Raw genomic sequence first — 26,345 nt, forward strand, 5'->3', positions numbered from 1 at the left:
ACATTCGAATCCTTACCTTCTTCCTTTCCCCTTCCCTCTCTGCGTGCAGTTTTTGAATCCCTCAACTTTTTTCCCTCCTCGCGTTTTCTTCATCCTCTTCAATCTCTGCAACTCTTTCGCACCACGTTCTCTTTCTGTTTCGTAACTTCAATCTTTACTCTCTGCAGATCCATGGGGCGGAGATCTCTCACCGCTGAAACTGTCATGTCTACACCAACCCTCAGGGATCAAACAACAGACAATTCTAATTCTTCCAGTCGTCGATCGCGGCGTGGCCTTCCTCCATCTCCGCCTTTAGAAGGGAAGCACGAATCGCCTCTGAAAGCAATAGCTTCTACTTCTTCTTCTTCCTTGTCTCCTAGAAAAGCCAGAAACCTCTCTTCCAAAGCTGAAGGTAATGATGATGATGAACAGATGGTGAAAGAGAACGATAGGAACAGTAGACATATGGAGCTTGAAGAAAATGGCGAGGAAAGCAACGGAGAACGTTCCACGGTTCCTTATTCCTCATGCAGAGAAGCTGAAACTCCGTCGAAACCGACTGATAATGATGATTGGCAGACAAAGAGCGATGTAGACGGAAACAACAGAGCTATGGAGCTAGAAGGTGGCAAAGAAAGCAATGGAGAAGCTTCCAAAGTTCCTACCTTGCCACGCCGAAGAGGTAGGCCTCCTAAAAATACTGTTAATTCACAGAAGATAGAGAAATATGGAGCGAATGATATATCTATGGAGCTTAACGAAAATGCCAAAGAAATTGGTACTGCTTCTCATGGTGTTGCTAAGGAAAATGGTACAAACGCGATTGATGATGCAAAGGGTAGTGGGACAGAATCTCTTGATGGTGCAAAGGAACGTGGTACAGAAGAAGCTTGTGGTGATGCAGAGGAAGATGTAACAGAAGCTCTGGATGATGAAAAGGGCAGAGCTGACGGTGGTGATGGCTCTGGTGAAAAAGGTAATCGGAGCGAAGAAGGTGATGGAGAGGGAAGTGATAACGGCAGCTTGGGAGAAGGCTTCTATGAGGTCGAGAGTGTTCGGAAAAAGCGACTTAGGAAGGTTAATTCCTATAGTTTATTTGTGCAGAAAATTGTGTCTTTTGCCGTTCTTTCCTATAAATGAATGCTTTTAATCTATTGCTTGTATTATTTGGCCCTTCTAGTTTTCGTGTATGTTCAATTACTGGTGTTGTGTAGAGAAAATTAAATCCGCTTCTTTTGCAAGTTTTCTTATGGGCATGAATGTTTTTGAACTCGTACGATTGCATGATGGGTTCTTTGAGTTCAATTGTTATGACGAGCCACTCTGAGTCCTGTAGTCTTGGTCATCGTAATTACTTTCCTTGCTTGATTTTCTTTTAGTAAGCATAGTCTCCTATCAAGAAGTAGTACGTGAAGGAAAATCTGCTTGTTTGGATATTTTTTTTATCAAAACTGAATGTTCGAAATCTTCTTGGTTGCCCTTTTTGAGAGTATTTTTATTTCATTGCATAACATCTTTGGATATGATTTCCACAGGGCGAGGTGCAGTACCTGATAAAGTGGCGAGTGTCCAACTGAAGCTCATTCTAACGTTCCTCCAAATTTGATACTATTCAATATTTTCTACGACAAAAGCTTTTATGAAATGTCTGAGGTCTTGGAATTTTCTTTTTTCAGGAGAAACTGGCCAGAGTCTGCAAATACTTGGGAGCCATTTGATAATGTAAAGCATTGTGCAGAAATAATAGAAGAGTTTGAAGCGAGGTAATAGGTTTGCAAGATGTTCCACCATAATTCGTTTGTTAAGTGATAAATATTAATTCCAGGAAACTCTGTGTAGTTCGGCTACCAAAACAAGTAAAAAAGGACGAGGGAAAAGGAAGGCTGGAACTCATTCATCGCCACAGAAGAGAAAGAGGGATAGTGAGAATACAAGTGCAGAAGATGACAGTAATGCACTTGAGGATGCTGCAAATCACATTGTAGAGTTTACAAATGGTAGTGCTAGCTTTCACAGTACTGATGCAGGAGGAGAAACAAATGCACAAAAGTCAGAGTTTACAGTCCATAAATTAGTGAAATATAACGCTACAGTGACGGAATTTATCCAAGAGAATTGTTTGGCTCATGAAGAAAAGATTGAGAGTCTACATGATAACACCCAAGCTTTAGATGTTGAGGAAACATTCTCATACTTGCCTTTTTGTGGACAAGAAACCAATCATATTCGTAAAGAGGCTAAGGAAGAGGTTTTACGAAATGATAGCACCTCTTCTGACAAACACCATTTAAAGTTATCTTCCGAAGCGGCTACTCGAGGTGAACTCTGCAAAGATGTGGGTGTGCATGCATCTAACTCTCATCCTGAGAAGATAATAGTAGGAGAGCTTAGCAAGACATCAGGCATTGATAAGTGCACTGGTGCAAAAAAACGTAAACAGGGGTTTGTGAGACGTGTTCGGCAAGATATTGATCCTCAAGATGAAGATGAAGATGCCAAGCCTCGTGATAATGAAGCTTTTGATGAAACCAGATCTTCCAAGGGACAAAACCCAGTATCATCAGAAGATAGAAATGATGACCGAAGGGCTTTACATGTTAGTGAGCTTGAATCATCTGCATTATTACTCAGTACACAGTCACCCCTGCCTCTGACAAAGATATTAAAAGCTGTTAACTATAGCAATTCTTATGTGGATGGAAAACATGATGTAACAGTGCAATTCAAAGTTGCCAGGTATGGAATATTTCTTCTGCATGGTTTGGGACCTCCCTTATTTTGGGGCAAAAATTCATGTATAGTTGTAGCCATGTTTACACTGTTTGTCACAGCACCTTGTACTTATATGAACCTAGAAACTGCTAAAATCCAGGCACTACACGAATGATAACAGGGCAAGAGGGATTGATCCACCACTAAGCATGTTTATATAATCTCCTAATAGCATTTTAAAACATGGTATCATAGTTTTATACTAGTATTTTCGTTAATCTCTATATGAACAACTTTGTGAAACATATGGATATCATAGCATTTAAAACATGTTATCATAGTTTTACACTAGTATCTTCGTTAATCTCTATATGAACAACTTTGTGAAACATATGGATATCTTAGAAAGTATGTGACGGTGTAGTGCAGTGGTCAGCCATACTTCTCCATGTGCCCTATACCGGCTCTAACAACACCTCTATGGTGTACACTATCCTTGTTCTTTTTCAAATGCTATAATACAAGGTTTGTCATTACTATCACTATCACACAGCCAGCCTCCCTAATTTTTGTTCACTAGAAAGCTTCTATGTCCTTGTTCTTTGCCAGACTATAGAAGTTGACTCCCCTAATGTTGGTGAGCCCACAAACAGAGCTAGTAAAAGGATAATTAGCAAAAAATTCCTCTTTTTGTTTCCATTGGCCTTTCTACACACCTAGAGTTCATCTGTATTGCTATCAGAACTAGTTCACCATCATTATATGGCCCCATTCCCATACTGCTTGTCAAGCACTTTGGTCTTTAAATGGGTAAGTATGTCTTTAAAACTTCAGAAGACCAATCGCTTCTGTTATTGCTATCAGAATTGATTCACCATCACTATGATGCCACTCCCATATTGCCTGTCACCTGGTAACTATGTTATGTGTACCTTCAGAAGACCAATTTTTTTTGTTATTTCTATAAGAAGACCAGACCAATGTCTATGTGATGCCACTCCCATATTGCCTGTGAAGTGCACAACAGGTCATTAGATGGGTAAGTATGTTTTGTGTACTCAACGAATTGAAAGAGAGAAGTATAATGGAAATTGAAAGAAATTATTAGCAAAAACGTAACATCAAGTCAAGATTCAGCAATAGTGTTGAGGATACATACTTGGTTGAAAACATCAAAAGAACAAGGCTTTTAAACTTGCTTCTTTGATAATTGATCAATCTTCGATAAAAATTTCAGATTTACGTGCTTCTTTATGAGCCAAATTGGATGCTACCTTATGTTTTGGACCATGGACAGTAAAGTTGATTATCTTGAACGTTTATTGGACACTTGAAAGGATGAAATTGAATTTGAATCCTATGTGTGCTTTTGTGCATTTTGTTTTCTTTTGCCATGATATATGTTTCTCATCTTTTAGGGGCAATTTGTAACCTCCTAGAAAATACTCTGGTGGAACTGAAGGGTGATGGCCCAAACCATTTCTGTGAATAAATCCTGTTATGTATTGTTTTTCTACGAATAGTCAGTTCAAATGTTTTTCTGTGAATAGTAGGTCATCAGTATAATGATTGTGAGATGTATAATGGATTCTCTGTAAGCCAGCTAGATTTTCGTTGAGATAAAAACTTAATGAAAGAAAAACAACTTTTTTCATGCTGGTGAATGCATTTGCTCAGGGCTGATGGGAGGGAGATGCTGGTAGACAACAAGTTCATGAGAGCAAATTATCCAGTCTTGGTATGAAAACATGCATTCATGTAGTTTACATTCAAAATGTATGTGTTTGATCAATTAACCCAAAGATTTTCCTTTTGCACAGCTGATTGACTTTTATGAGAAGCATTTACGGTACAGTTCTTCATCAGCAATGTAAATATAGAGGTATGCACTGTGGAATGAAATAGACGAGACTAATTATCTTCGATGTGGAGTGCCAGAAACCCATATTTGTGGGGAAAGAGGTGTTTGTATGCTATTTTGAATCAAATGACATGTGACACTCTGTGGAAGTTTCAGCAGCGTGTTAAATATTCTGCATGAATTCTATAGTGGTCAGTGAAAATTCAGTATGATTTTATTTGCGCTTCTGGTCATTTCATCAATGAAAATTTTAAAGTCAGAATGTTTTAAAAGGATTACTTTCTTGGTTTTAATTAATTCTCTCTCATGATATAGAGAACTAGATTTTTTGTGTCTTTATTCCAAGTTACTTTGCTATTAATTAAGCTTATATGAATTCTCCTTAATGGGAGAGCAAGTTTCACATTCTTGATAATGAAGTACTGGAATCTTGTCCGCATATTTCACTTTAAGCTGTTAATGTCATTGGCAAATATGGCTCTGTGATTTATTGCAAAACAATATTATGCGATAGTTTAAAAACCAAATGCTCGTCAAGATTACCTCTATTCCTTTTCCTTCATAAATGGCATTGTAAATTGAATACAAAATTCGACAGCAATAGTTGCAAGGAGGTTCATTTCATTTAGTCTCTGTATGGTTGATTGATTCCTGAGTTGTCTCCTATTTTATATCATCATATCTGTGTCAATTGAAAAGGAAGATGAAGATGAGGTACGTGAAAAGATGTTCATTTATTATTATAGAGATTCGCATACATGCGAATAACTCAACATGGTGCATACATAATTGATATGGAGGAAATGAAACCACTTGAAAAGATCACGTTGCATTATTGCTAAGATATTCATCTGAATGATGTCATCAATTCGTGTGAAAATCAATAAAGACATTATTGTAGATAATAAAACTGAATAAATGATAACGCTATGAAAATTTGAGAAGGTACTGTGTTCGTTTGTGCCAAATGTGTGAACACAAACTGCTGTAGCTTTATTAAGTAGTGCCTTTCTATGTAAAACTCTGTACGTTGAACAACACGAGTGGAGTGTACAATATTAATTGAGTATTTGATCAGGTGTATTGCTGACTTACACGAGGAAGTGTTGTCTTTTTATAGATGTAGGTGATCATATATTACAAAACTAAATAAATATTTGATCACGTTGTCTTGTTAGGATAATTCTAGTGCTGAAGATCAATGTACAAATTTTGTTAGTATGAGTAATTCTAGTGCTGACCTTGGTTATTTCAAGATGTAAATATGGTTTTACTTCGTGTATGAAACAACAGCAGATTTCAGTATCTTTTAGATATCTTAGTGTAGTATATTATGTTATTACATAAAACAAGTATGCAAAGACTTGAAATAAGAAAGTTTTAAAGCAAAGAGTGAAACAGAAGCTGGAGCTGTGCATGACTTTGCTTCTATTCACAGCAAGAGAGAAAACTACTGTGTCGGGTGTTTTCTTGACAGGGCTGAGCTTTGGTGTGATGGGTTTTAGTTAAACATGCAATGAAATTATACTTTATTAATGTATTTGACGGGTTTTAATTATATTGGAATTAGTGACCACCATCTGTAAACTCCTTTTTAACACCATTATATTGTAAGTAAATGGATTAAAACTTTTTTGCAGAATAGTTCTGACTTGTTAGGTATGTCCTATGGACAATAAGTCTTGTTCATAAATAGTCATTTTTCTTAACACAATAGCAAGAGAAAAACATTGTGAGCACCTGAAATAATGAACCTACTAAGGGTACAAAAATGGAGGACAGACATGACACTGTCATGATGAATTTACCTCAATGAAGAGAAACAGGATATCTATTTACACATTAATACATGAACAAGCAAGGGGAGGAATATTTTGTTTATTCATGATAACTGTTGCAGCTGCCATTGAGCTAGCCCTTAGCCCTTGCTCTCGTTATTTCATGGGATAGAAGATGAAGATCATTCGTTCTTCTGCAACTATTGGGTTACACGATATACAATGCTGGTTCCTATGAATTGATTGTTCTTCACTTCTTATTGGTAAATTCCTCAAGAGGAATATGATCCATTTCAAAACAGATTTCCAAACATCATGATTACACTGTATATTATATATACGCTGATGCCCTGAAATATAGCCAGGTGACACAAGAATCACTGCATTCAATATGGGCTACTAGACATCTTTACTTTTGACACAATAAAATCTCTCACGAGGCATTGACATTAGCAAATCATCATGCATCTGTTAACAGATTACAATGTATGACACTTGTTTACAGTTACTGATATACTCTAGTAAAGACATACTTCATCGAAATACTGGTAGGAGGAAACAAACACATCCCTCACACATCGCTTATAGATACAGCCAACAAACTTTACTTAGCACTATGGTTTCTTGACATTCCACTCTCGATACATTAGTAGGTGACAAGTCTTCAGACGGATAATTAAATAAATATTTCCCAGATTTTTATGGACTCCGCAGATATTTGCTCATTGTCAATTGTAAACTAATAAATATTTTGAAGATATTTATGGACTCAACAGATATTTGCTCACATCGTCAACTGTAAACTCATAAGTGTGGGTACTATATGCATCACCTTCAGTAGTGCTATCACTGCTTTTTGCATTGACCTTTTGAGTGGCTTTCAATGCGACATTGTTATTACTCTTTGATCCATCATGGTTTGATCCAGAAACTTGCAGCTTCCCATCATAAGTAGAAAAATTAGCTGGCAATCTACCGATTTGATTTTGTAATGCTGTCACTGGGTCATGATGCTGGACCTTACATTTACTGCTTTTCTTGTTTGTATTGACTAGCTTCAGCTCCATTCTATACAAAGCACATGCGTCATAATTGCTCAGTTCATACTCAAAAAGGTGCCATTCATACTGCGGAGTAGGCTGTGGATCCATATAATATGATCTCTTCAGCCCACCTAAATCTTTCATGATCTGCTTTCTGGATTCGTGCCAACCACGTCCACAATGATCCGGCAAAGATCGTTGCTTCCGGGTTCCACTTTCAAATGCCCTTCGTGGCTTATCAAAGAAAAGCCATTCTCGGATTGTTTCTCCAGGAAGCATGGATGTATCAAATAGCTCTATGAACAAATGTTCCATGGAACCAAGTTATTGCTTAAAAATATTGTCCATTCTGGAAAGTCTAAACATGTATTCAAGAACCAAAAAAAACCTAAATTAGATTGCAAAGAAAACTATAATGCAGTATCACCTGGCGTTACTACACTCAGAAAGAAAACCATTTACGCACACTTATTAATGGATTTGAAATTCATAAATCCTACAAATATATTCAGCACAGGAAATGGATTGCTATTTAAAATAGGCTGCACAAATAGCTTTTCAAAGTAGGCTTCTCAAAACAACAGAGAGCTCATGCTTCTCTGGGAGATGATGCTAGCAAAAGGAAATGCTCAAAAGGTTAAATAAAAAAACCAATAAACATAACTGAGGTTTTAGAGAAGATTTACCACAGAGACTACTCATATTTTGACTAGACACATATAGAGTTGCCATAAAATCCCATCCCTCCCCCATGTTATCCCTTTTGTGGTTGATATTTTTTTCAGGGGTAAGAGAATTGATTATGGTGTTGATGTATTGGGAAGCATGGTACCATAGAAACTGCAGAAGTGCAAAGACTGAAATGACAATGTACACAGAGCTCTCCTCTGAAGAGAAGATTTAGTTACAGGTAACATGTCAACTGTATGTGGCCCTTCTTTTCACTTATCTAGGCTACTCAGAATGGAGTGGTGCATATCAGATGATACATTCTCATGTTAGCACTTTTGTGGGTGCTACCACAAATGTAAACAATTTGACAGCATTTCATCTAAATGCCTATGGTTGATTTCTTACAATGCTATAGCTGGAAAGAGTACAGATCAGATAATAATGCAATCTCGTCTTGGCATATCTGTGAGTGCCACCACAAATGTAAACAACTTGATAACATTTAATCTAAACGCCTATGGTTGATTTCTCACAGAGCTACACCTGTGGGCACTTGTTTGCTTGCATGTGAAATGTCTCTAGAGCTACTTTTTATAACCATAAACAGGATGGCCATGTGACCATTTATACCCTCAGCATCAGATTGGATTGTTTATACAGAGATGCATATGGGACAAGGAGAGTACTTGATAATGATACTTTTCAGTGAAAATTAACTTTGTTTAACTAGAAACAATATTGGACGCAAATATGAGAAACAGAATCACATAAATAAGCAAAACAAGGAATGCAAATACAAAAGAATTATACACATGCAAACTCAATACGAAAAACAGGGAATTGATGAATGATACCATGAGCATTCCATGGTGATTTTGAAGTAGCTGCACCTTCGCATTCAGGAATTCCAACTGCTTTAATGTGGCTCTTAGCAGATAATGATGAGAAAAGCGGGCCATCTTTCAGATCTATTCCACCTGGACGAACCACAGGAGATTGTCCTTTTGCACCTTCACTGAGAGCCAATGTTGCATGGAAATTACTACAATAATCCATCAACCAGTCTGATTGAGCTGCAGGCCGTGGACAATCCCATAAAGCACATTTTGGACCCAAAAAAGCTGCTGGTGAAGGAAACATTACTGATGGAACTGTCTCATCATGGGATCCAAACCCATTAGGAAAATATTTTCCTGTATTCAATTCTTCATTCTGAATAGGAAAAACTGTGTTCCTGAACTCTGCTTGCGAGCCCAAATTATCTTCATGGCAAGGTTCTGCTAATATCGTTTTTGCTCTTAACAACCGTTCCACCATTTCCTCTTCAAATATTTGTACCTGGTTTTCTGCATAGTTTGGGTTATAGGCCTGTCCAAACAAGCATTCCCCATAAATCAGGTCATAGCAAAACAAACTAAACAAAAGAATCAATAATCAGAAATTGAAAAGAAACTGTACAAAATTCTTTGAAAGAACATCATTTACACATAGATATCATGATAACAAAAAGTATACCATCTACAATGTGTCAGGAATATTGTATCGTGACACTAATGAGTAGGTCAAATTACTCATTATAACTATAGGATGTTTAAATATTCAAAGATCAAACTGCTCACGAAATACATGACTAATGACTCCTCTATAAGGACACTAAAGTTTGGGAAACACTTTAACACAGGTATCATGCATCAGGTTCTTGTCCCCATCTTGGTAAACCATCATATCTACATCAAGAATATACTGTAATTCCATAAACAGAATGTGAGATGAGTTAAACATTGTATTGTGCACATGAAATGCTTTACATTTTAAACAAGTATGTATGCCACATCCACAAATAAATTTTCAAGGAACAAATTGGAAATATAGTTCTCAATCGAAACGATATGTCAGGTGACACATCATTTTCTTCCATGCTTTGAAATAACATGGAACTCGTGTGTCCCAATATTGAGTCAGCAATCCAAATTCTGAACTTCACTACATCTACATTAAGAATAACAGCAAGAAAAAGAAGCATTTTAACAATGTACAAAGAATGATCCTCTCACATTAACTATACTTGGGGTTAGGCTTTACCTAATGTTTCATGCTGAGTTTACAAGAAATCAAGCATTGAAGTATGCTTCAGATCAAGTTTTATTTTCCATGATTTGCATTCCTACCATTCTTATATTTAAATTGTTATTACTTATATTTGCGAGATTTACCTTGATCATAGATATAATCCCAGAACTTTCCTTACATTAGACTAGAATCTAGGCATAAACAACATGAATAATAGCGAAGATGCAATAATTGTGAAATTATCCATTATGACATTCTGGTAAGTCCTGTATAAAGTTGCTATGAATGGTGATAATATGCAGTCTCATCATTCCTATTTAGGGTGTGACGGTTGTCCTGAACAATATCTTGATGTGGACCACATGCCTACCAGAGTCACACTTAGATGCCACTTGTCAACTAGATTTTTTCGTACTTCTTGAGGGGGAGGGAGATAAAGGATCTTAGCATGATTCTAGTAAATAGAATTCCCAAAACAAAAGCATCACTATTTTAACAATAAAATGAATCAATAAGCTGTCTACCTCTTCAGGATTCTGGCAGTATGATTGTGAGCTGCGCATACCCTGTTCATCACCAACTTTCCCAAGGCAGGCAGCCAAGCTACTGCTAGCATCATCATCTTCCTCTGTCAATTGAAGAAGCCTTTTCATGTCTGAAGAAAGCTCTGATGAGCTAGGGCTAGGACCCTGTAAATAATGATTGAAAAATACCACCAACTTTTTATTTACGTATGTGATTGGAAAATGGTATGTGGTAAAAAACGATGAAACAATCTATATTCACGTGAGATGAAATTACTTAAATGGAACAGCATCTATCCACGATGGATATGTAAACCTTGCTGCCCCTATTTTCAACATCCAAGGATGCACAACACAATAATTCAACACATCTCTTCCCCTTCTCCTAGTGAACAGACCATTAAGGAGACCACTCTTAAACTTGGTTCGGATCACCTCATGCCTCCTTATGAGCATCATGTTTCCTCGATTGAGAATGCTGTGTATCAATGTATTAACAATGAGCTTGTAGTTCGTATCCACCGTACACATGCATACATTATTGACTGAATTGAACCAAAGAAAGAGTGAACCCAAATTCAAATCTATCTTCACAACTCAGACATGCCAGTTCGCTAATGTCATGCACTCATAGCTTATATTTGAACCTCCCCTAAATGTTTTGATACATCTCTCTGCAAGACCAGTTAGGGTATACAATTCTAACATTAGTTGTGCAAGGTAATCCTAACATCTCTCTATCTTTTTATTATAGTATCTTATAGCTTGAACTCAATTACCATATTTAGAACATCCACATGCTGCTGGGAAACTATGGGCCCTCATGCACACATGCATAACGTTGCAAGGGGGATCCTAATATTTCCCTAGATGTAAGCCAAGTTTTTACTAGACTATGCATCCTGGTTAAAATCTGACAATAAACACTGATTTACTAGATCCCATGATGGAATATAGGTGTTGATCGCCTAAGTTTCTGATTGGCATGAGCAACTTTACAAACTGAGGTACAATAATCCGGGTTCAATTTTTATCTATCATCAATGCAACCTACACCATGTGAAATGTTCTCACTTTGGTCCTATATGTAATGGTGTGACTTCCAAGGATGATGATAAAACCTATGTAGGTAGCTATTCATACCTAGAATTTTGTGTCACTGGCAACCTACAGTGACGATATCTTTTGGTTATGTATATATACAATCTGCATCATCGTCTCTCTTTCTCTCTAGTCATTTTCCCATAGTTTCACTTCAAAGCCATATGTCTTATCTGATATCTGAGAACAATCATACAATCTCTCTCTCAACAAACTAAAAGAAGAAGGAAATGAGGGAAATAAGTAGCAATCTCACCACGAAAGATGATGAAGGAGTGGGCTCATGGAGCTCAGCCTTCCATTCTCTGAGCATCTGGTTGACCTGTTCTTCTAAGACACCCACATCCACGCCTCTGTTCTCTCTCCTCGCCTGTTGTAAGCTACAAAACACACCCTGGAGGTCTTCTACCCGGTTCTTCGCCTTCACTTTGAATGAGTGGCTCTGAGTTGAGGATCTATGCTTTCCTTGGCTACCCATCTCTTCCTCTTCTAATTAAACACGCACGCACAGAGAGAGGCAGAAGCAGAGGTGAATAGCAGAGGTGAATCTAAACTAAAATAAACTTCCGATGGGGGTGAGAGCCAATCCAGCAGACGAAATCGGAGAGGAGACAAGGCAACAAAGCATAGCAGACGAAAGACTAGGTCATGGAATCGAGCTCTCTACGGTCTCGCAGCCACTCCTTTGCTGCTTCTCTCTCTCTCTCTCTCTCTCTGCAGAGATGCTCCTCAGATGATTGATTCCATCTCTGTTTTTTATGTATACATACTAATGCATAGCACATACATACATACATACATACATACATACATATTTATATGTTATAACTTATAACTGATATGTATATGTACATGTACATAAATACATATGTATGTATATGTATTTATATATATTCTCTTCAATGCCCCCCCCCCCTTCCTTTTTTCCTTCGATTTTCCGATCATACTCTTGGCTTAGACCCACCCTCCCTTTCGGCAAAAAGAAGACTCGGATTGCACGGTGGAAGCCAACCTGAGATTTCTTTGTTTTCTTCCCTGCCAAGTTCCATCGGTTCCCCCATCCTCTCAAGAAAGAATAGAAAACGAACTGATATTAGAAGAAAAAAACGAATGAGATAAATCACACAGCCTACTTTCGAGTTTCATTATCCCTCTGTTTTATCTCTTATAAGTTGTCCGAAAAACCCTAGCTTTTTGCAAATGGAAAGAGTGCTCCTCTCCCCGCCCCCCCCCCCCCCCCCCCAAGCTGGGAACATTGTACTACTATAGAGGGAGGCATTATTGTATATGTCTCGCATGTTAGCCTAGTATTCTTCAAACAAATACCCCTAGGTTTCTATACATTTACGAGAAGAGCCTCTCTTCAGTCGTAAATTTCAAAAAACAAGTATTTTGGAGCTCCTCCTTTCTTTATAATCATTTCTCATATTTGGACTAAGTTTTTCATAAACTCCATTGAGTTCTCATTATTTCCCTAGCGCCCATGGGTAACTCTTGAAAGAGACAAAAGGGGGATGACTCATGAATCAACCATGTAATATAGATGAAGGCAATGAATTGACAATATATTAGTTCAAGGGGGGTTGACCAAGGGTAATGCGGAAAATAAAGGAAAACACGAGGGTATTTGGGAGTTGTTCCCTTGTACATTTAATCTTACTAGTGTTTGCACTTATTCATTCGTTCAATTTATATGTTTTTATTTATATATATTTTTGTGCATGTTCGTGATAGTTTCTGGAATGATCGATACCTATCTTATCACTCATCATGAAGTAAGCATATATTATTTCCAAACAATTGGATGCCACATTGTTTATGAATGTGGTGCATATGCATTATGATAATACATCAAGGTCCAAACCAAAGCTTGTGAGTGTTAAGTGATGCTCCATTTGTCATGTAGATCAATTATATACATGTAAATTTGTAATGAGTTTGATGCCATGGATCCAAAAGGTTCAACCAATTTGATTCCACTTTTGTTTGCGTGGAAAGCCACGCAACCAACCTTAAGTTTGCATTTTTGTGAAACGAAGAAATGATCTCATTCTTTTCTATGACCACTTTGAGAACATATCGAGATAATGGGAATTGCATTCCTATGGGCCAATGTGCAAAAGACTTTTGGCCATTAAAATGCTTATATATTATTGTGCATGTGTACCGGGCCAACAAGCTAATTCCTTTCTTAAACATCAAGAACTAATGTTACATGTTAATTTTAATGGATTTAAGGGTAGGATAAGTGGGAAACTAGTTATCATAGGACTGATGGCAACTTATAATGAATCAAAAATTTGTGGCAACTTGAGAACCCAAGTAGTTCAATTACATAAAGGGATTAACTGCCCACTTTGACATGACTCTTAAAGACATTATTATAAAGACTCTATTGATGAGGTAAAAACTCCCATATGTTGGGTCCATGGTTTGTCAGACTTCCATTGTTTGATACAATGTGATATTTGGTGATATGGGATGGCCGTAGGGTTTTGTATCCATCTCTTTGTCCTTTGTTCAGGGGGGTTGTGGTTAAGCACCCTCAAATCCATTATTTTCCTCAATTTTTTAATTAAAAGCTTGACATGAATATTCCGAAGGTATGATACAAGCCCATCTTTAGTGGTATGGAACACTGATAGAGTATTGTGTTCATCTATTGTACTTCGGTTAGGGATGGTTGGTGTGGTTAAATATCCCTAATCCATTATTTTCTATAATCTCTCTCTTCTAAGTCTTCGTATGTCTTCAAGGGGTACTACCATACAACAAGGAACACATGGGAATGTGGGATATGGTTTAGCTTAATCTTAAGCTCTTTGATATGTTATAGATTCCATGTCATTGTTGGGGTGACAAATATTGCAAAACAAGAACTAATCACTTAAAGAAAAAAAGAAGGAATATTGCACCCCCGCTTGGCACATATTAGGTTTCTAGGGATCAAGAATTCTATTTTATACCCGTGATAAAGAAGGAATTTTGATAAGACCCATGCACTCCATTCAATAAATACATTCGTATTTCGATTCTCTAAGCTTTAAAGTCAAGATGAAGTAATCATCCACGAACAATGATGATCACATTTAATCAAATGTTTCCAAGCTTTCCCAAATTTAATGGCCTCTCAACCAAATATTGCAACCAAATTAGCAATACTTTCTATGAATTGTAGATGTTTGTTTATAATTTCCTTGACACCAAACCCAAAATCCATGACTTCATTCCATCACCCTAGGTAGCAAAACCAACTTACAGAATCATTTTTATCCATTGAGTTTTGATGATGAAACCAAGTGAATCCACAATCAAGAATTTAATCACATAATAAAATTGGATGTGTGGATGTGGTAGAGGGTTCTTTGAAACCTAATCATGACTGCACATTCACCAATATCTAATATTGGATTCGAATATATATGGCTACATTAGCACATTTATTAAAAGTTTGCCTCTTTATGACTAGTTGGTTGTGGCGGTAAAACAAATTTTCTTTGATTCCAAGTGAATGGGTGCATTTTGACAAATTACAAATATATATTGAGGTACACATGTATGTATCAAGCCCACTTGGGGAAGAATAAAAAATTATACGTTCTTAACTTATGCCATTTCTTACATGATTATGCAAGCTAGATTCGTCACACACACTCCTTTTATGGAGACATTGGCAATGCAAGAGTTATACAACCACATGTAGACAAAAAATGTTAACTATGAACATAATACTTTGACCCGTCCTGTTCACCTTCCTGCTTTACGTATTCAAAACCAAATGGTATTTATTTTTCCCATTACCTTTTGAAAGACAATATTGTGATCTCACTCGTGTTGTGTCAAAATAATAAAATGTTGTAATTTTCACGAGCTTAAAGTGGAATTAAAAAGAGTTTGATGTGGAATACAAGGATGAAACCCATTTTATAGTTGAAAATATGTTAATGGAATATTGTGAAGGCATTCGTGAGAAGCAAAGGGTTTGTGTACATGATCTCAAACTAGGATTATGAAGATATGCAACATCAAACCCATTTCTTGAGGCACTTAACACATAACCTTAATGTTGCCAAGCACATCATTTATTTTATATGAGCCAATAAAGTAGTATATCTATGAAGCAATAAACCAAGCCCCATTACCATATTTAATCTAGGACATAACTATGAATGTTGCCTATTGAAGAGGTCACCTAACAAACATTTTAAAACAGATTTTTTAATTTTTATTTTCCAAAAAAAAAAACTACAGATGATATTATATGCAAATCCCTATAGGGACATGATAGGTCCATCTTATGTGGATGCCCACTGCCTCAAGAAAAGGAGAGGACGACCATTGTTGGATAAAGGCTAGTCGTTGTCTTTCAACTCTATCAGAGTCGTCCTTGAGGCCATCATATTGGCTCTTTATAGTGGCTACAGCTTCACTCCATATCTCTTGCATTAACATTATTGGTTGCGCGCTTTGGTTGGAAAAGACCCGTCTACACTGTTGTTTCCATAGAATCCAAAGAGTTATTGGGTTGACCAAGTCCAACACAACTTGAGATTTGGCACTAATAGGAGTTGAGTGGATATTGTGGATGGTGGAGAAAAAAATCTCTTGTGCTTTTATAACCAAAGTCATCCCCTCTTCCTGATGCTCATAGCTGTCAATTGGGGCCTGCCATGATAGCCAACATACATTCCCCCACTGGATTGAGCCTTGCACCTAGCATAATTGCAATAAGTGGCCAACCCCCTCACCATATTCGATGGGACGTTGGGGAGTCCCATAGAGCATGTCGTGTGGATTTTAATACAGTTGGACACGCTACACGATTAGGAGAGCTTAGGTTCCCACACTGCCATGCACCAACCGGTAATGACTTATGTATTAATAGCCATTAGAAAGTGGTGATTCGCCTTGCGTGTTGTTGGTTCTAGAGTTTCTGCCAAAACTTGGTGATAATTGTGCAAGGAACATGATATGTGTGCCAGACCTTTGCAGCAGCCGACTCTTGGGCGGATTGAGCGGCTATAATATGGCGACCCAATCTAGTTGTGAATTGAAAGAAAGGGATAGGTTTTGCTTCCTTGCCCCGTGTAAGGATCACACCATGTCCATTGCAAAGGGTCCCAACTGACCTTACGTAGCCATGTGTTTTCATGAGTAAATATGTGCCAATCTGGTTCCAGAGTTTCTGCCAAAACTTGGTGATAATTGTGCAAGGAACATGATATGTGTGCCAGACCTTTGCAACAGCCAACTCTTGGGCGGATTGAGCGGCTATAATATGGCGACCCAATCTAGTTGTGAATTGAAAGAAAGGGATAGGTTTTGCTTCCTTGCCCCGCGTAAGGATCACACCATGTCCATTGCAAAGGGTCCCAACTGACCTTACGTAGCCATGTGTTTTCATGAGTAAATATGTGCCAATTTGGTTGTACTTTGATCGGATCAGGATCTACAATCCATTTTTGCCTAGTATATGCTAGTACTCGAATCGTTTTCATGCAATTCAGAGCCTTCAATCCTATCCGGTGTGTCCCTACCCCTTGGGATCAAAGAGCCCTCCTCCTTGTAGCCTATCCATTTCTTCATTATTGTCCTTTGATGAGCAACTTCCCTAATTAGTAGAGTGTTAATGATTTAAGATCTCATAGCCCATCCGCCCCTGATTCCATGGAGGATGTTGGCTTGGTCTTGTATTGGCAATGACATAAATCGTCTCCAACATTCTATACTTTTTCCTTCACCTTCCAACATGTATCCCCATGACAACCCCTTACTTGATCCAATTAGTTGATTAGATTCATCCCTAATACATGGGTTCCATAGGATACGTTGACTGAGCCAGGCAGGTTCGGAATTGGGTTGATCGCACTTGAGTCCTCGTCTAATGTCACACCACGCCTTCCACATGGATGCACCAAATCTATCCTCTAGTTGGCGGGAGAAACTAGGTTTGAGATCCATGTTTAGAATCCATCTAGTTTGGGGCGCCCAATTGGTCCCTTTTTGTGGCCTAAAGTAAGCGAAGCATAACACATTAACATTTTCCAGCAGTCATTCCCTGGTTGGAGTCCTCGCACCACAAATTTGGCGAGTAGGGCTTTTGATTGTGAGAGGGGATCAATAAGACCCAATCCTCCTCTCAACTTAGGTGATGTGAGTATAGGCCACACCACCTTGGCCCGAGTTGTATGATCTTCCTTACCATACCAAATGTAGTTGCATACCAGTCGCTGAATCTGGTGTATACTTTCCTTGGAGATTGTCCACAATGATAGGTTGTACCATGCCATTGCGAGTAATACCTGGTTTGCCACTAATCATAGTCTGGAGGTATGTTGAACCCAATTTGGAAACCCAAATATTTGGTGCTCACTCCATGATTTATCCACTTGAAAGCGGGATCTGGGTGCCACGTAGGATGTGCTTCATGAGAGAGCCATATTGCACAGGATTTGTGCCAATCGATCATGGCATTGGATCTCTTGCAAAATACGGTTAAACCACTTTCTAGCTTTTGTAAATTTTCCAAGTCGCCTTGCAAGTAGATCGCGGTGTCATCTGCAAATTCTATATCTAGGAGGCTTTGGTGAGAATACGGCACATGAAGACCACATAGGCTTAGATGTCGTGAGTTGAGAAAGCTAGAGAGTGCATCGGCGTATAATAGAAATAAGGATGGAGCCAATGGGCAGCCCTGTCGTACGGACCACGATATTCGGAAGAAAGGGCCCCTTTCACCTGCTAGTGAAACGCAACCGGTGGCGTTCCTATAAAGTCATGCAATGCCTTTGATCCATGACTCATGAAAGCCGAGTTTCCCCATCACACTTTCTAGAAATTTCTAGCATACCTTGTCATATGCTTTCTCAAAATCTAGGAGCACCACAACTACCCTATTGTTGGTACGCTTGGCAAGGGTTACTGCTTCCCAAAATGAGAACAGGTTGTCTAGAATGCTCCGATTTCTAACAAAACTTGTCTGGGACGGATGAATGAGCTGAGGGAGAAGTGGTGCTAAGCGGCGTGCCACAATTTTTGCGAGCAACTTATAGACAATATTGAGGAGATTTATGGGCCACTACTTACTAATGTGATTGGCACCCCCACCACTTTTAGGAATGAGATGTATCATCTCGTGTCCAAATTCCTCTGGCATGTTTCCAGAGGTGATGATCTCCTCATATGCCTAGAGAAGGTCTTCTTTAATAATGTCCCAAAGGCACATGAAAAAATGAGGGGTGAGGCCGTCAATTCTGGGGCAACTATCTGCATCCAAATAAGAGAGGGCCTCCCATATCTCGATGATTGATAGGGGACGCACGAGCCATGTATTCATTTCCTTCCTGACTTTCTCAAGTATGCTTTGGAGGATAATATCTTCTCGTATGTCTTCCCCTGTGGCCATGTTATCTTCAGTAAGTAGTCGCTTAAAATAACTTGTGGCAATATTCCTCATTTCATCGCCATCCTCCGTGGTAGTTCCATCCGCTTGGTTGAGGCTGTGCATCATTGTTCTAGCGTGCCTCGGTCCCTTGGATCGGAAGAATTCCTTCGTGGTTTTGTCCCCTACTCGTATCCATCGAGCCATGCTTCCATGAAACTCCATGTCATAGATTGCCTTTTCTGCCATAATGAGTTCATGTTTGGCCATGGCAACCTGTCCCGCGATCCAACTACATGTCGAGTATCGTTGTTGGAGTCATTGTAAGGCTATTAGTCCCCGTTTTTTCCTCTATCGCTTTTCGTGAGCATCCTTACTTCTAGTCTTGACAAGCTCGTGTAGTAGAGTTGAAGCTCTTGATAATTTAGCTAGAAGTTTGTCAGATGCTAATGAGGCATTGATAGGTAGTGACCATTGGTTGGTTAGTTGTTCCTTCACCTTTGTGTAGATAGTGTGTGGGATTCGAGGCTGGAATGAGCCCCACTTTCAGTGCAAGTGAAAGTGACCGACTACCGGGTAATGGTCAGAGAAAGTTGTGCTTGGAGTTATGCGACACCACCATCCCTTTGCTTCTAGGGCCTCGCGTACATAAAGACAGTCGATGCAAGATAGGGTGGGTCCACTATTTCACCCATCTGATTGAGAGAATAAGAGAGAGTCCCTTTTTCGTTGGAAGTTGTCAAAATGCCATATATCTCGCAAGTTAAGGTGTACACATAACTTCTCCCATTGTTTACGTTCCCTTCCTTGTAGGACTCTAGGGTTGTTGTTAGAGCCATCATGAATGGACTCGATCATATTAAAATCTCCTCCAATGCACCACTCATCCGCACCCGCTACTTGTTGGCGAATGCGTTCCCAGAATGTTGCCCGTTTTGTGCTACTATTTGGAGCATAAACATTCGTGAAATTCCAATGTTGCCCTTGGATGACCAACGTGCAAAAATGTGCCCTTCTAGGTATCAGAGATTCTTGGTGTATTAAACCTTGGGCTAGATGTTCCCGAATCAAAGTGCAAATACCACCATGATTTCCATCCTCCCCTATTGCTGGCTCCCAAAATTTTCACCATGATCCTGGTAAAAGATCTTTGACTTCCTTTGAAAGTGTACTATCTAGGTGGTGTTCCTGCAACATGATGATGTCAGTAGCACCCCCTAATATATATTCCTCAATATCTCTTCTCCGTTTCCATCAATTTTGCTGGTCTAGTCGACTCCTGAGCCCTTGCACGTTCCATGTTACAATCTACATACTCATGGAATGGGGTGGGAGATTGCCATTTGTGCATGATGCTTTGCACAACATGTCGTGAGTGGGGAACACTCACCATTTAGACATCCAGTCATTTCCATTGATGGAATGTTGGTCCACATCCATGAGTGGAGTTTGTGGGCTATCTTGTGAGCTTCCTTCGTGTTGCTCATAGAAATAGAAAAAGCTTGGAGTTAGCTGGGTGTCTATGATAGTCCGTAGGTGGATGTGGCAGAGATGAGGTTCCTCTTCATCCATGGTGCACCAGAATTCAGTGTTATTCCAATGTTGCTTTAGTTCGTTCATGAGGTCTTCATCTCTTATTTTTGTTACAAAGCATGCGACTTGGCTACATAACGTATCTTTAACCTTGGAAGCAAGAGTGGAAAGGAGATTGATGTTGTCGGAACTCCGTTGTTGTGTACCGCTGATACATGTACCCTTATTTTTTCCACTGTCTTGTGCCCTATACCTAGCCATTTCAAGGCGTTTTGCGGGTGTGGTTCAAGGTCTTGGCTAGAGGAAACACACTCACTTGTGTCTGGGAAGACTATGTTCTGAGGCGTAACATTCAAACTTCTGCCTTGGTTAGTTGCTTCTGCATTGGGTGAGGTTCCGCTCAAGCTCTGTATTAAGGTCTTAACATGACTTATCCTTCTTCGCTTCCCTATTTTGTACATTTTAAAACAGATTAAGAAGTGTAGGGAAATACATGTTTTAATTTGTACCATTGCATGTGGTCATGAAATCATGAAACTTTGGAAATTCCTTAGCGTGGAAGAAGCTCATTGTGTGTAATTGCTATTGTACATATTGGACGTCAGTCAATAAAGTGATCATGCTATTACATTTGATACACACAAATTGAATGTTTGGTACTCAAACAATCCAACAAACTTGGTTAACAACAATCTATTTTAAAAATTCTTCAAGACAAGGAGGCATGTGCAATTAAGTGTGTTATATCATGGTCAAGTTGATATTCTTCTCCACCTACAAATTATAGGCATTCATCCCTCTAGAATAAAGATGATTGTTCCATGACATTAGGGACCCTATATATAAACCTTTTGCCACACAAACAAGAATGGCATCACCTGTGAAGCACCTACCATACACCTCACTTCCCATGCTTTTTCAATGATATCGCATCTGTGTTGGTGCCGTGGGACAAGACTATAGACAAGGAAATGGGGCAAGAGATTTAACAAAGGATAGGCAATGATCTAGTAGCCACTATCATCAAAGAGCCATAATGTAGGATACTGTAAATTTCACATTTGGTGCTCTTTTGTGGGGCATCTTCACTTTTTGACTTTAGGCTAGAGCTTAAACCTTTATTCTAAAGTATTCTACCATAAGTACTTAAACTATTTTATATTAGCTTGGATTAACTTAACTAATGTAAGGACGATGTTGTATTACCTTATTGTATTTTATTGTTCTTTACCTTGTTAAATCTCAGGATTAAGGCTTCATGATTGATTAACTTAACTAATCCAAGGATGATGGTGTATTCTCTTATTGTATTTTCTCATTCCTTGCCTCATTAAATCTAATGATTAAGTCTTCAAGATTGATTAACTTAACTGATCCAAGGATGATGGTGTATTCCCTTATTGCATTTTTTTTTCCAAAAAAAGATTTCCTTCATTAGTATTAATAAAAAACGCGGGAAGGCTACAAAATGTACAATAAGAGAGTGTTATATACAAAAAGGATAATCAGGGCAAGGGCCATGGGTGATGATATTTCCAGATTGGTCCTTGAAAGGAGACCATGAATAGAGGCAACTTCCTCCATAACTTCAGTAATTTTTTCCTTTTCTTAATAACAACCTCCGAAGAGCCCGACATATTGTCATATTGCCCACACACTACCGCCAATAAGATCCCCCATAATTCCGCCAATATATATGAGAGAAGAGGAATTATGGAATCATATCGTCTTTTACAACGATACTTCCATAAGATTCATAATGTAACCGTAGATACTATTTTCCATACATGGGTTGTACACATTTGATTGCGAGGTTGCTAAAAAGGGGAAACAGAAATTAGATGCGCGTTGATGACTGGCGTAGCCTCTAGAGCATCATCTGCCTCATTCAACAAGAGACTGGAATGGAGAACCCCCCATACCGTTCATCTTCTTATTGTATTTTCTTGTTCCTTGCCTCATTAAATCAAATGATAAGGCTTAAAGATTGATTATACTTATCTCTTAATTAAGTTAAGGTAATAGAGATGTCAATGGTTAACACTTCACCATGACATTTAAGGATGATTGACACCCATTCTTATGTGGATCACCCCGAATGAGGTAGTGCCATTTAATGAATTCCTCATCAAGAACTTGATGTGAGGGACATGAAGGCACTCGACGTAACAACATCTCAATGACTAACACATCTTTTGGCACTATTGTATTGAGCTTTATTAGGTCGAGTACACTCAACACTATTTGGAGAACAAATTAGAGACTTTTCCACAACCATTATGTGAGTGTAGCTTGAACCTTTGTGGTGGTTGTCATTGACATTTGGGGTTTAATTTGGACACTTGGTGATTGTGGATGGGTAGTTGTTTTTATGGCCCATCTTTTGGCGATTTTGCCATTTGGGTGCTTTACTCTTGGACATTGCCACTTTTAGTTGTATATTATGATGGGTCAAGTGGTTTGTTTTGCAACATTCTGGCTACATATTACCCTTTTCTTTTTGTGAGGAGGAGCATTGGGACTTCCCGGATAACGAACAAGCGTCAGATGCTCACAATTGTTTTCCCTTTGATGAACTTGTTTTCCTTGTGTTTGTGAGTGGGGATATCATATTGTGTGGATGCTTAAAGTTGGACCTTTTTGGTTGTGGCCCTTATCCTTAATAATGGGTCTTTAGAGTCTCGTAGTAGTGCCCTTATTGTCCAAGTATCATCACGATTTTGAGACCGTGTCAATACAAGGTTTGTTCATGCATTCTAGCTTACAGGTAACATATTCCCCCCCCTTTTCCCCATCAAATATTGAAAATACAACAATGAGTTATTATGCTCACAACAAGACATAGTTTTTGAACCACAATTCAAAGTGCAAGACATGCCATTATCACTGATTGATATCTAACGCCTCCAAAGTGAAATTCTATCATGGACCAACCACCAACTCCAAGTCTACCAAAATATGCTTGATGGCTTGCAGGCTTGCAAAGAGGCATCCAATGTTATACTACGATACTTAGTATGCCCCTACCTAATGCACTTTGATCCTTTCCTCGCAAATTTGCACCCAAACCCAACACCCAATGACTTGCCCAACTTGTCACCGAGCCCAATTGTCCCCTCGCATTCTCGGAGCCATCCACATGCTCTAGTCGATGCCCACACAAATGATATTGATATCGACAATTTCCCATAGTTTCCACTAGGGATCGGCAATGGTTCGGTTTCGGCTTAACTGGTTTGGCCTTGTCCAAACCAAACCGATTAAACCTAAACCGGTTTGGAAGTTTTCAATCTTCAACCAAACCGGTTTGACCCAATTCGGTTTGGTTCGGCTTGAGCCTTGCCAAACTGAGCTCAAACCGGTTTACGAAGCTCAAGCTTGAACCCCGAACATGGAGGGTGAGGGAGATTAGAGGGAAAACATGGAGGGGTGATTCCATTCAAAATAACCCACAGAGTTTTGGAGGGGCATTTTAGAGGAAATTTCGAAAAACCTAGAAGGGTATGGTTTTTTAGAATTCGTGTTTTTTATTTTATTTTAGTTTTATTCAAAAATGTGAAAAAAAAAAAAACATCGTTCAGAATCCAGATATGGAGGGGCGCCATCATGAAAGAAGAAGAAGAAGAAGAAGAAGAAGAAGCAGATAGCGATGGCGATGATGAATCCGGAATTTTAACAGAAATCCATTCTTAGGGAGCATTTCCACTGTAATCAGAATCAGAATCAGAATCAGAATATATCAAGAAGAAGGAAAGGAAGGCTTCATTTAGGGATGGCGACAGGGCCCCTGCGTGCTACCACAATTTTTATCGTCATCTTGAACCTCTCAGTTTATATCACAATCTTAGCTTTGGCTGGATGGGCAGTCGATACTTCGATTGATGGAAATCCCACTCAAGGCAATTCAATTCCTCATTTGCTTTCGTTGATGGATCAATTCGATTCAATTTCATTTCATTGGTGGATCTATTTGTTTCATTACATCCGTCGAATCAATGAACCAAATTTCATTCATTAATCACTTATTACATTGATCTCCTTCTTCTTGATCAATCTCTGTTACACATTCACTGGGTCGTTGTTAGACTATCTCAGTGTTTTTTTTCGTCATTCATTCAGGATCCTAGGCTTTTAAATTAGAATTATTATTTGCCATCAAATTTTCTTGACATGACAAAATCCAAGAAACCATTAAGATAAGAGACAATGAATTAATGTGTTTCTTCTGCGTGAAAATGTGCGATAATGGAGAAAATTGAAGAGCAATTAACAACATTGGATTGAATTTGTGCTTTGATTTTGAATTAGAATCCTAGTTAGATACACATACTAGGATTCCAAGAGTTTGACAAAGCAAAGAACATTTTTAAACTTAGTAGCATTCCATATAATTGTGGTTAAGACATTCGATCGAATAAATGAATTTTGTGTTTGCAGTGTCGGACACCGATTCAACCACATATTTGATGATGTTTGCACTCATTGCATCGGCCGCTGGCGTGGGAGCCATGGTGAGTGGTCTTCATCATGCACATTCATGGACCTTGGAGAGCTATGCAGCAACCGCAGCAGTTTCTCTTGTCGCTCTCATGCTCGGATTGGAAGCCCTCGGGTATATAATTTCATTAATTCAAGTTGATTCAAGTATTCAATCTTGAGGTTAGTTTCAAAAGAATTTCTCATAATATGCGATCTTTGTTGATCTTCTTTGAAAAGGTTCGCATCGAAAGGGATCAATTCAGGTGCTTTTAGATGCAAACAAGTGGTAAGGAGTGTAACTTAAGATCCATACATTGCACATTTCGAAGTCGATTCCAATTGTTCGATTTAGTTCAAATGTTTTTTCTTTAATATGACATACTCGCAGAAAGCAGTGGAAGCCCTTGTGATCGTCGCGGCGATAATACAGTTGCTGTATGTGATCATTCTTCGCATCGGCAAATTCATCGGAGAATATGCTTGATTGAGCAATCATCATCCATAGAGACAATTAACGAGAAGTTGAGCAATTGTTCATTAAATACATGGACAATGCTACAAATATTTGGCTATGATCAAGTTATACTGTTGAGTTTGTAACACTTAAATATATACTAGTGCATAGTATTTTGTGCATCTTTGGTCCTAAACATTCATCATGACATAAAATGTGCTTATTTACATGATTATAATTTATCACATACCAATGCTGATGAGTGTCTATTTGCAATTGATGAATGCTTCAATAGGAAAGTAACAATAACTCTCGACTCGTCCATACCATTGCTTTGTTGCTCATAAATGTGTGTACCTTTATTAATAAGTTACTGATATCTTTAATTCTTCCATCATATACGTGTGTGTGTGTATGTTTCATTTGGAAAAATTTGGGCTCAACCTTGCAATGGTCTTTTCAAGCATTCTGAATGGCATTCTCTGGCAATCAACATGCGCTAAGCGGCATATCGATGAATGGCCCAAGCATTTGACTCTGAGATTGGCCTGCCTATTCATGTGGATTGTTCATTCCAGATCTACATTGATCATAAAAATAACTAGAATGGTATATATATACACATATAGATACGTATATATAGATTATATATATATAAAGATCGATTAAATGGTCAACAATGGCCCATTAGCTCAGTTGGTTAGAGCGTCGTGCTAATAACGCGAAGGTCGCAGGTTCGAGACCTGCATGGGCCA

The 26,345-nt window shown here is 38.6% G+C and overlaps 3 protein-coding genes and 1 non-coding gene across 4 annotated transcripts; 3 read left to right on the forward strand and 1 right to left on the reverse strand.

Moving 5' to 3' along the window:
• Window positions 1-78: 78 nt before the first annotated feature.
• On the forward strand, window positions 79-4,777 carry LOC147851924 (uncharacterized). The gene is made up of 6 exons (XM_087334350.1): window positions 79-1,059; window positions 1,518-1,543; window positions 1,659-1,745; window positions 1,822-2,718; window positions 4,372-4,432; window positions 4,515-4,777. The coding sequence occupies exons 1-6, from the start codon at window positions 172-174 to the stop codon at window positions 4,566-4,568; spliced, it is 2,013 nt and encodes a 670-aa protein (XP_087190476.1). The 5' UTR covers window positions 79-171; the 3' UTR covers window positions 4,569-4,777.
• A 2,052-nt stretch (window positions 4,778-6,829) lies between these two features.
• Window positions 6,830-12,391, reverse strand: VOZ1 (vascular plant one zinc finger protein). The gene is made up of 4 exons (XM_087334351.1): window positions 12,000-12,391; window positions 10,643-10,807; window positions 8,903-9,416; window positions 6,830-7,672 (listed from the first exon to the last, which is right to left on the reverse strand). The coding sequence occupies exons 1-4, from the start codon at window positions 12,219-12,221 to the stop codon at window positions 7,095-7,097; spliced, it is 1,479 nt and encodes a 492-aa protein (XP_087190477.1). The 5' UTR covers window positions 12,222-12,391; the 3' UTR covers window positions 6,830-7,094.
• Window positions 12,392-24,240: 11,849 nt separating this feature from the next.
• On the forward strand, window positions 24,241-25,787 carry LOC147851926 (membrane protein PM19L-like). The gene is made up of 4 exons (XM_087334296.1): window positions 24,241-24,556; window positions 25,095-25,269; window positions 25,374-25,422; window positions 25,525-25,787. Exons 1-4 carry the CDS (start codon window positions 24,430-24,432, stop codon window positions 25,618-25,620), a joined length of 447 nt encoding a protein of 148 aa, XP_087190422.1. The 5' UTR covers window positions 24,241-24,429; the 3' UTR covers window positions 25,621-25,787.
• Window positions 25,788-26,271: 484 nt separating this feature from the next.
• Window positions 26,272-26,345, forward strand: TRNAI-AAU (transfer RNA isoleucine (anticodon AAU)). Its single transcript has one exon. It is a non-coding gene; the product is annotated as a tRNA-Ile (tRNA).

The sequence above is a fragment of the Azolla caroliniana genome, unplaced genomic scaffold (genome assembly GCF_043228905.1).
Source record: "Azolla caroliniana isolate FFs.n. ecotype wild unplaced genomic scaffold, voAzoCaro1.0.p SCAF_18, whole genome shotgun sequence".
Taxonomy (NCBI): Eukaryota; Viridiplantae; Streptophyta; class Polypodiopsida; order Salviniales; family Salviniaceae; genus Azolla; species Azolla caroliniana.

Excerpts from the sequence above, each read along its gene's own strand:
- VOZ1 (XM_087334351.1), bottom strand. The coding sequence starts at position 12,221 with ATGGGTAGCCAAGGAAAGCATAGATCCTCAACTCAGAGCCACTCATTC. Across the intron at positions 9,417-10,642 it reads ACTGCCAGAATCCTGAAGAG|GCCTATAACCCAAACTATGC; the intron begins GTAGACAGCTTA and ends TTGTTTGGACAG. Across the intron at positions 7,673-8,902 it reads ATCACCATGGAATGCTCATG|AGCTATTTGATACATCCATG; the intron begins GTATCATTCATC and ends ATTTGTTCATAG.
- LOC147851924 (XM_087334350.1), top strand. The coding sequence starts at position 172 with ATGGGGCGGAGATCTCTCACCGCTGAAACTGTCATGTCTACACCAACC. Across the intron at positions 1,544-1,658 it reads GTGCAGTACCTGATAAAGTG|GAGAAACTGGCCAGAGTCTG; the intron begins GCGAGTGTCCAA and ends TTCTTTTTTCAG. Across the intron at positions 2,719-4,371 it reads GTGCAATTCAAAGTTGCCAG|GGCTGATGGGAGGGAGATGC; the intron begins GTATGGAATATT and ends GCATTTGCTCAG.
- LOC147851926 (XM_087334296.1), top strand. The coding sequence starts at position 24,430 with ATGGCGACAGGGCCCCTGCGTGCTACCACAATTTTTATCGTCATCTTG. Across the intron at positions 24,557-25,094 it reads TGATGGAAATCCCACTCAAG|TGTCGGACACCGATTCAACC; the intron begins GCAATTCAATTC and ends TTGTGTTTGCAG. Across the intron at positions 25,270-25,373 it reads CTCGGATTGGAAGCCCTCGG|GTTCGCATCGAAAGGGATCA; the intron begins GTATATAATTTC and ends TTCTTTGAAAAG.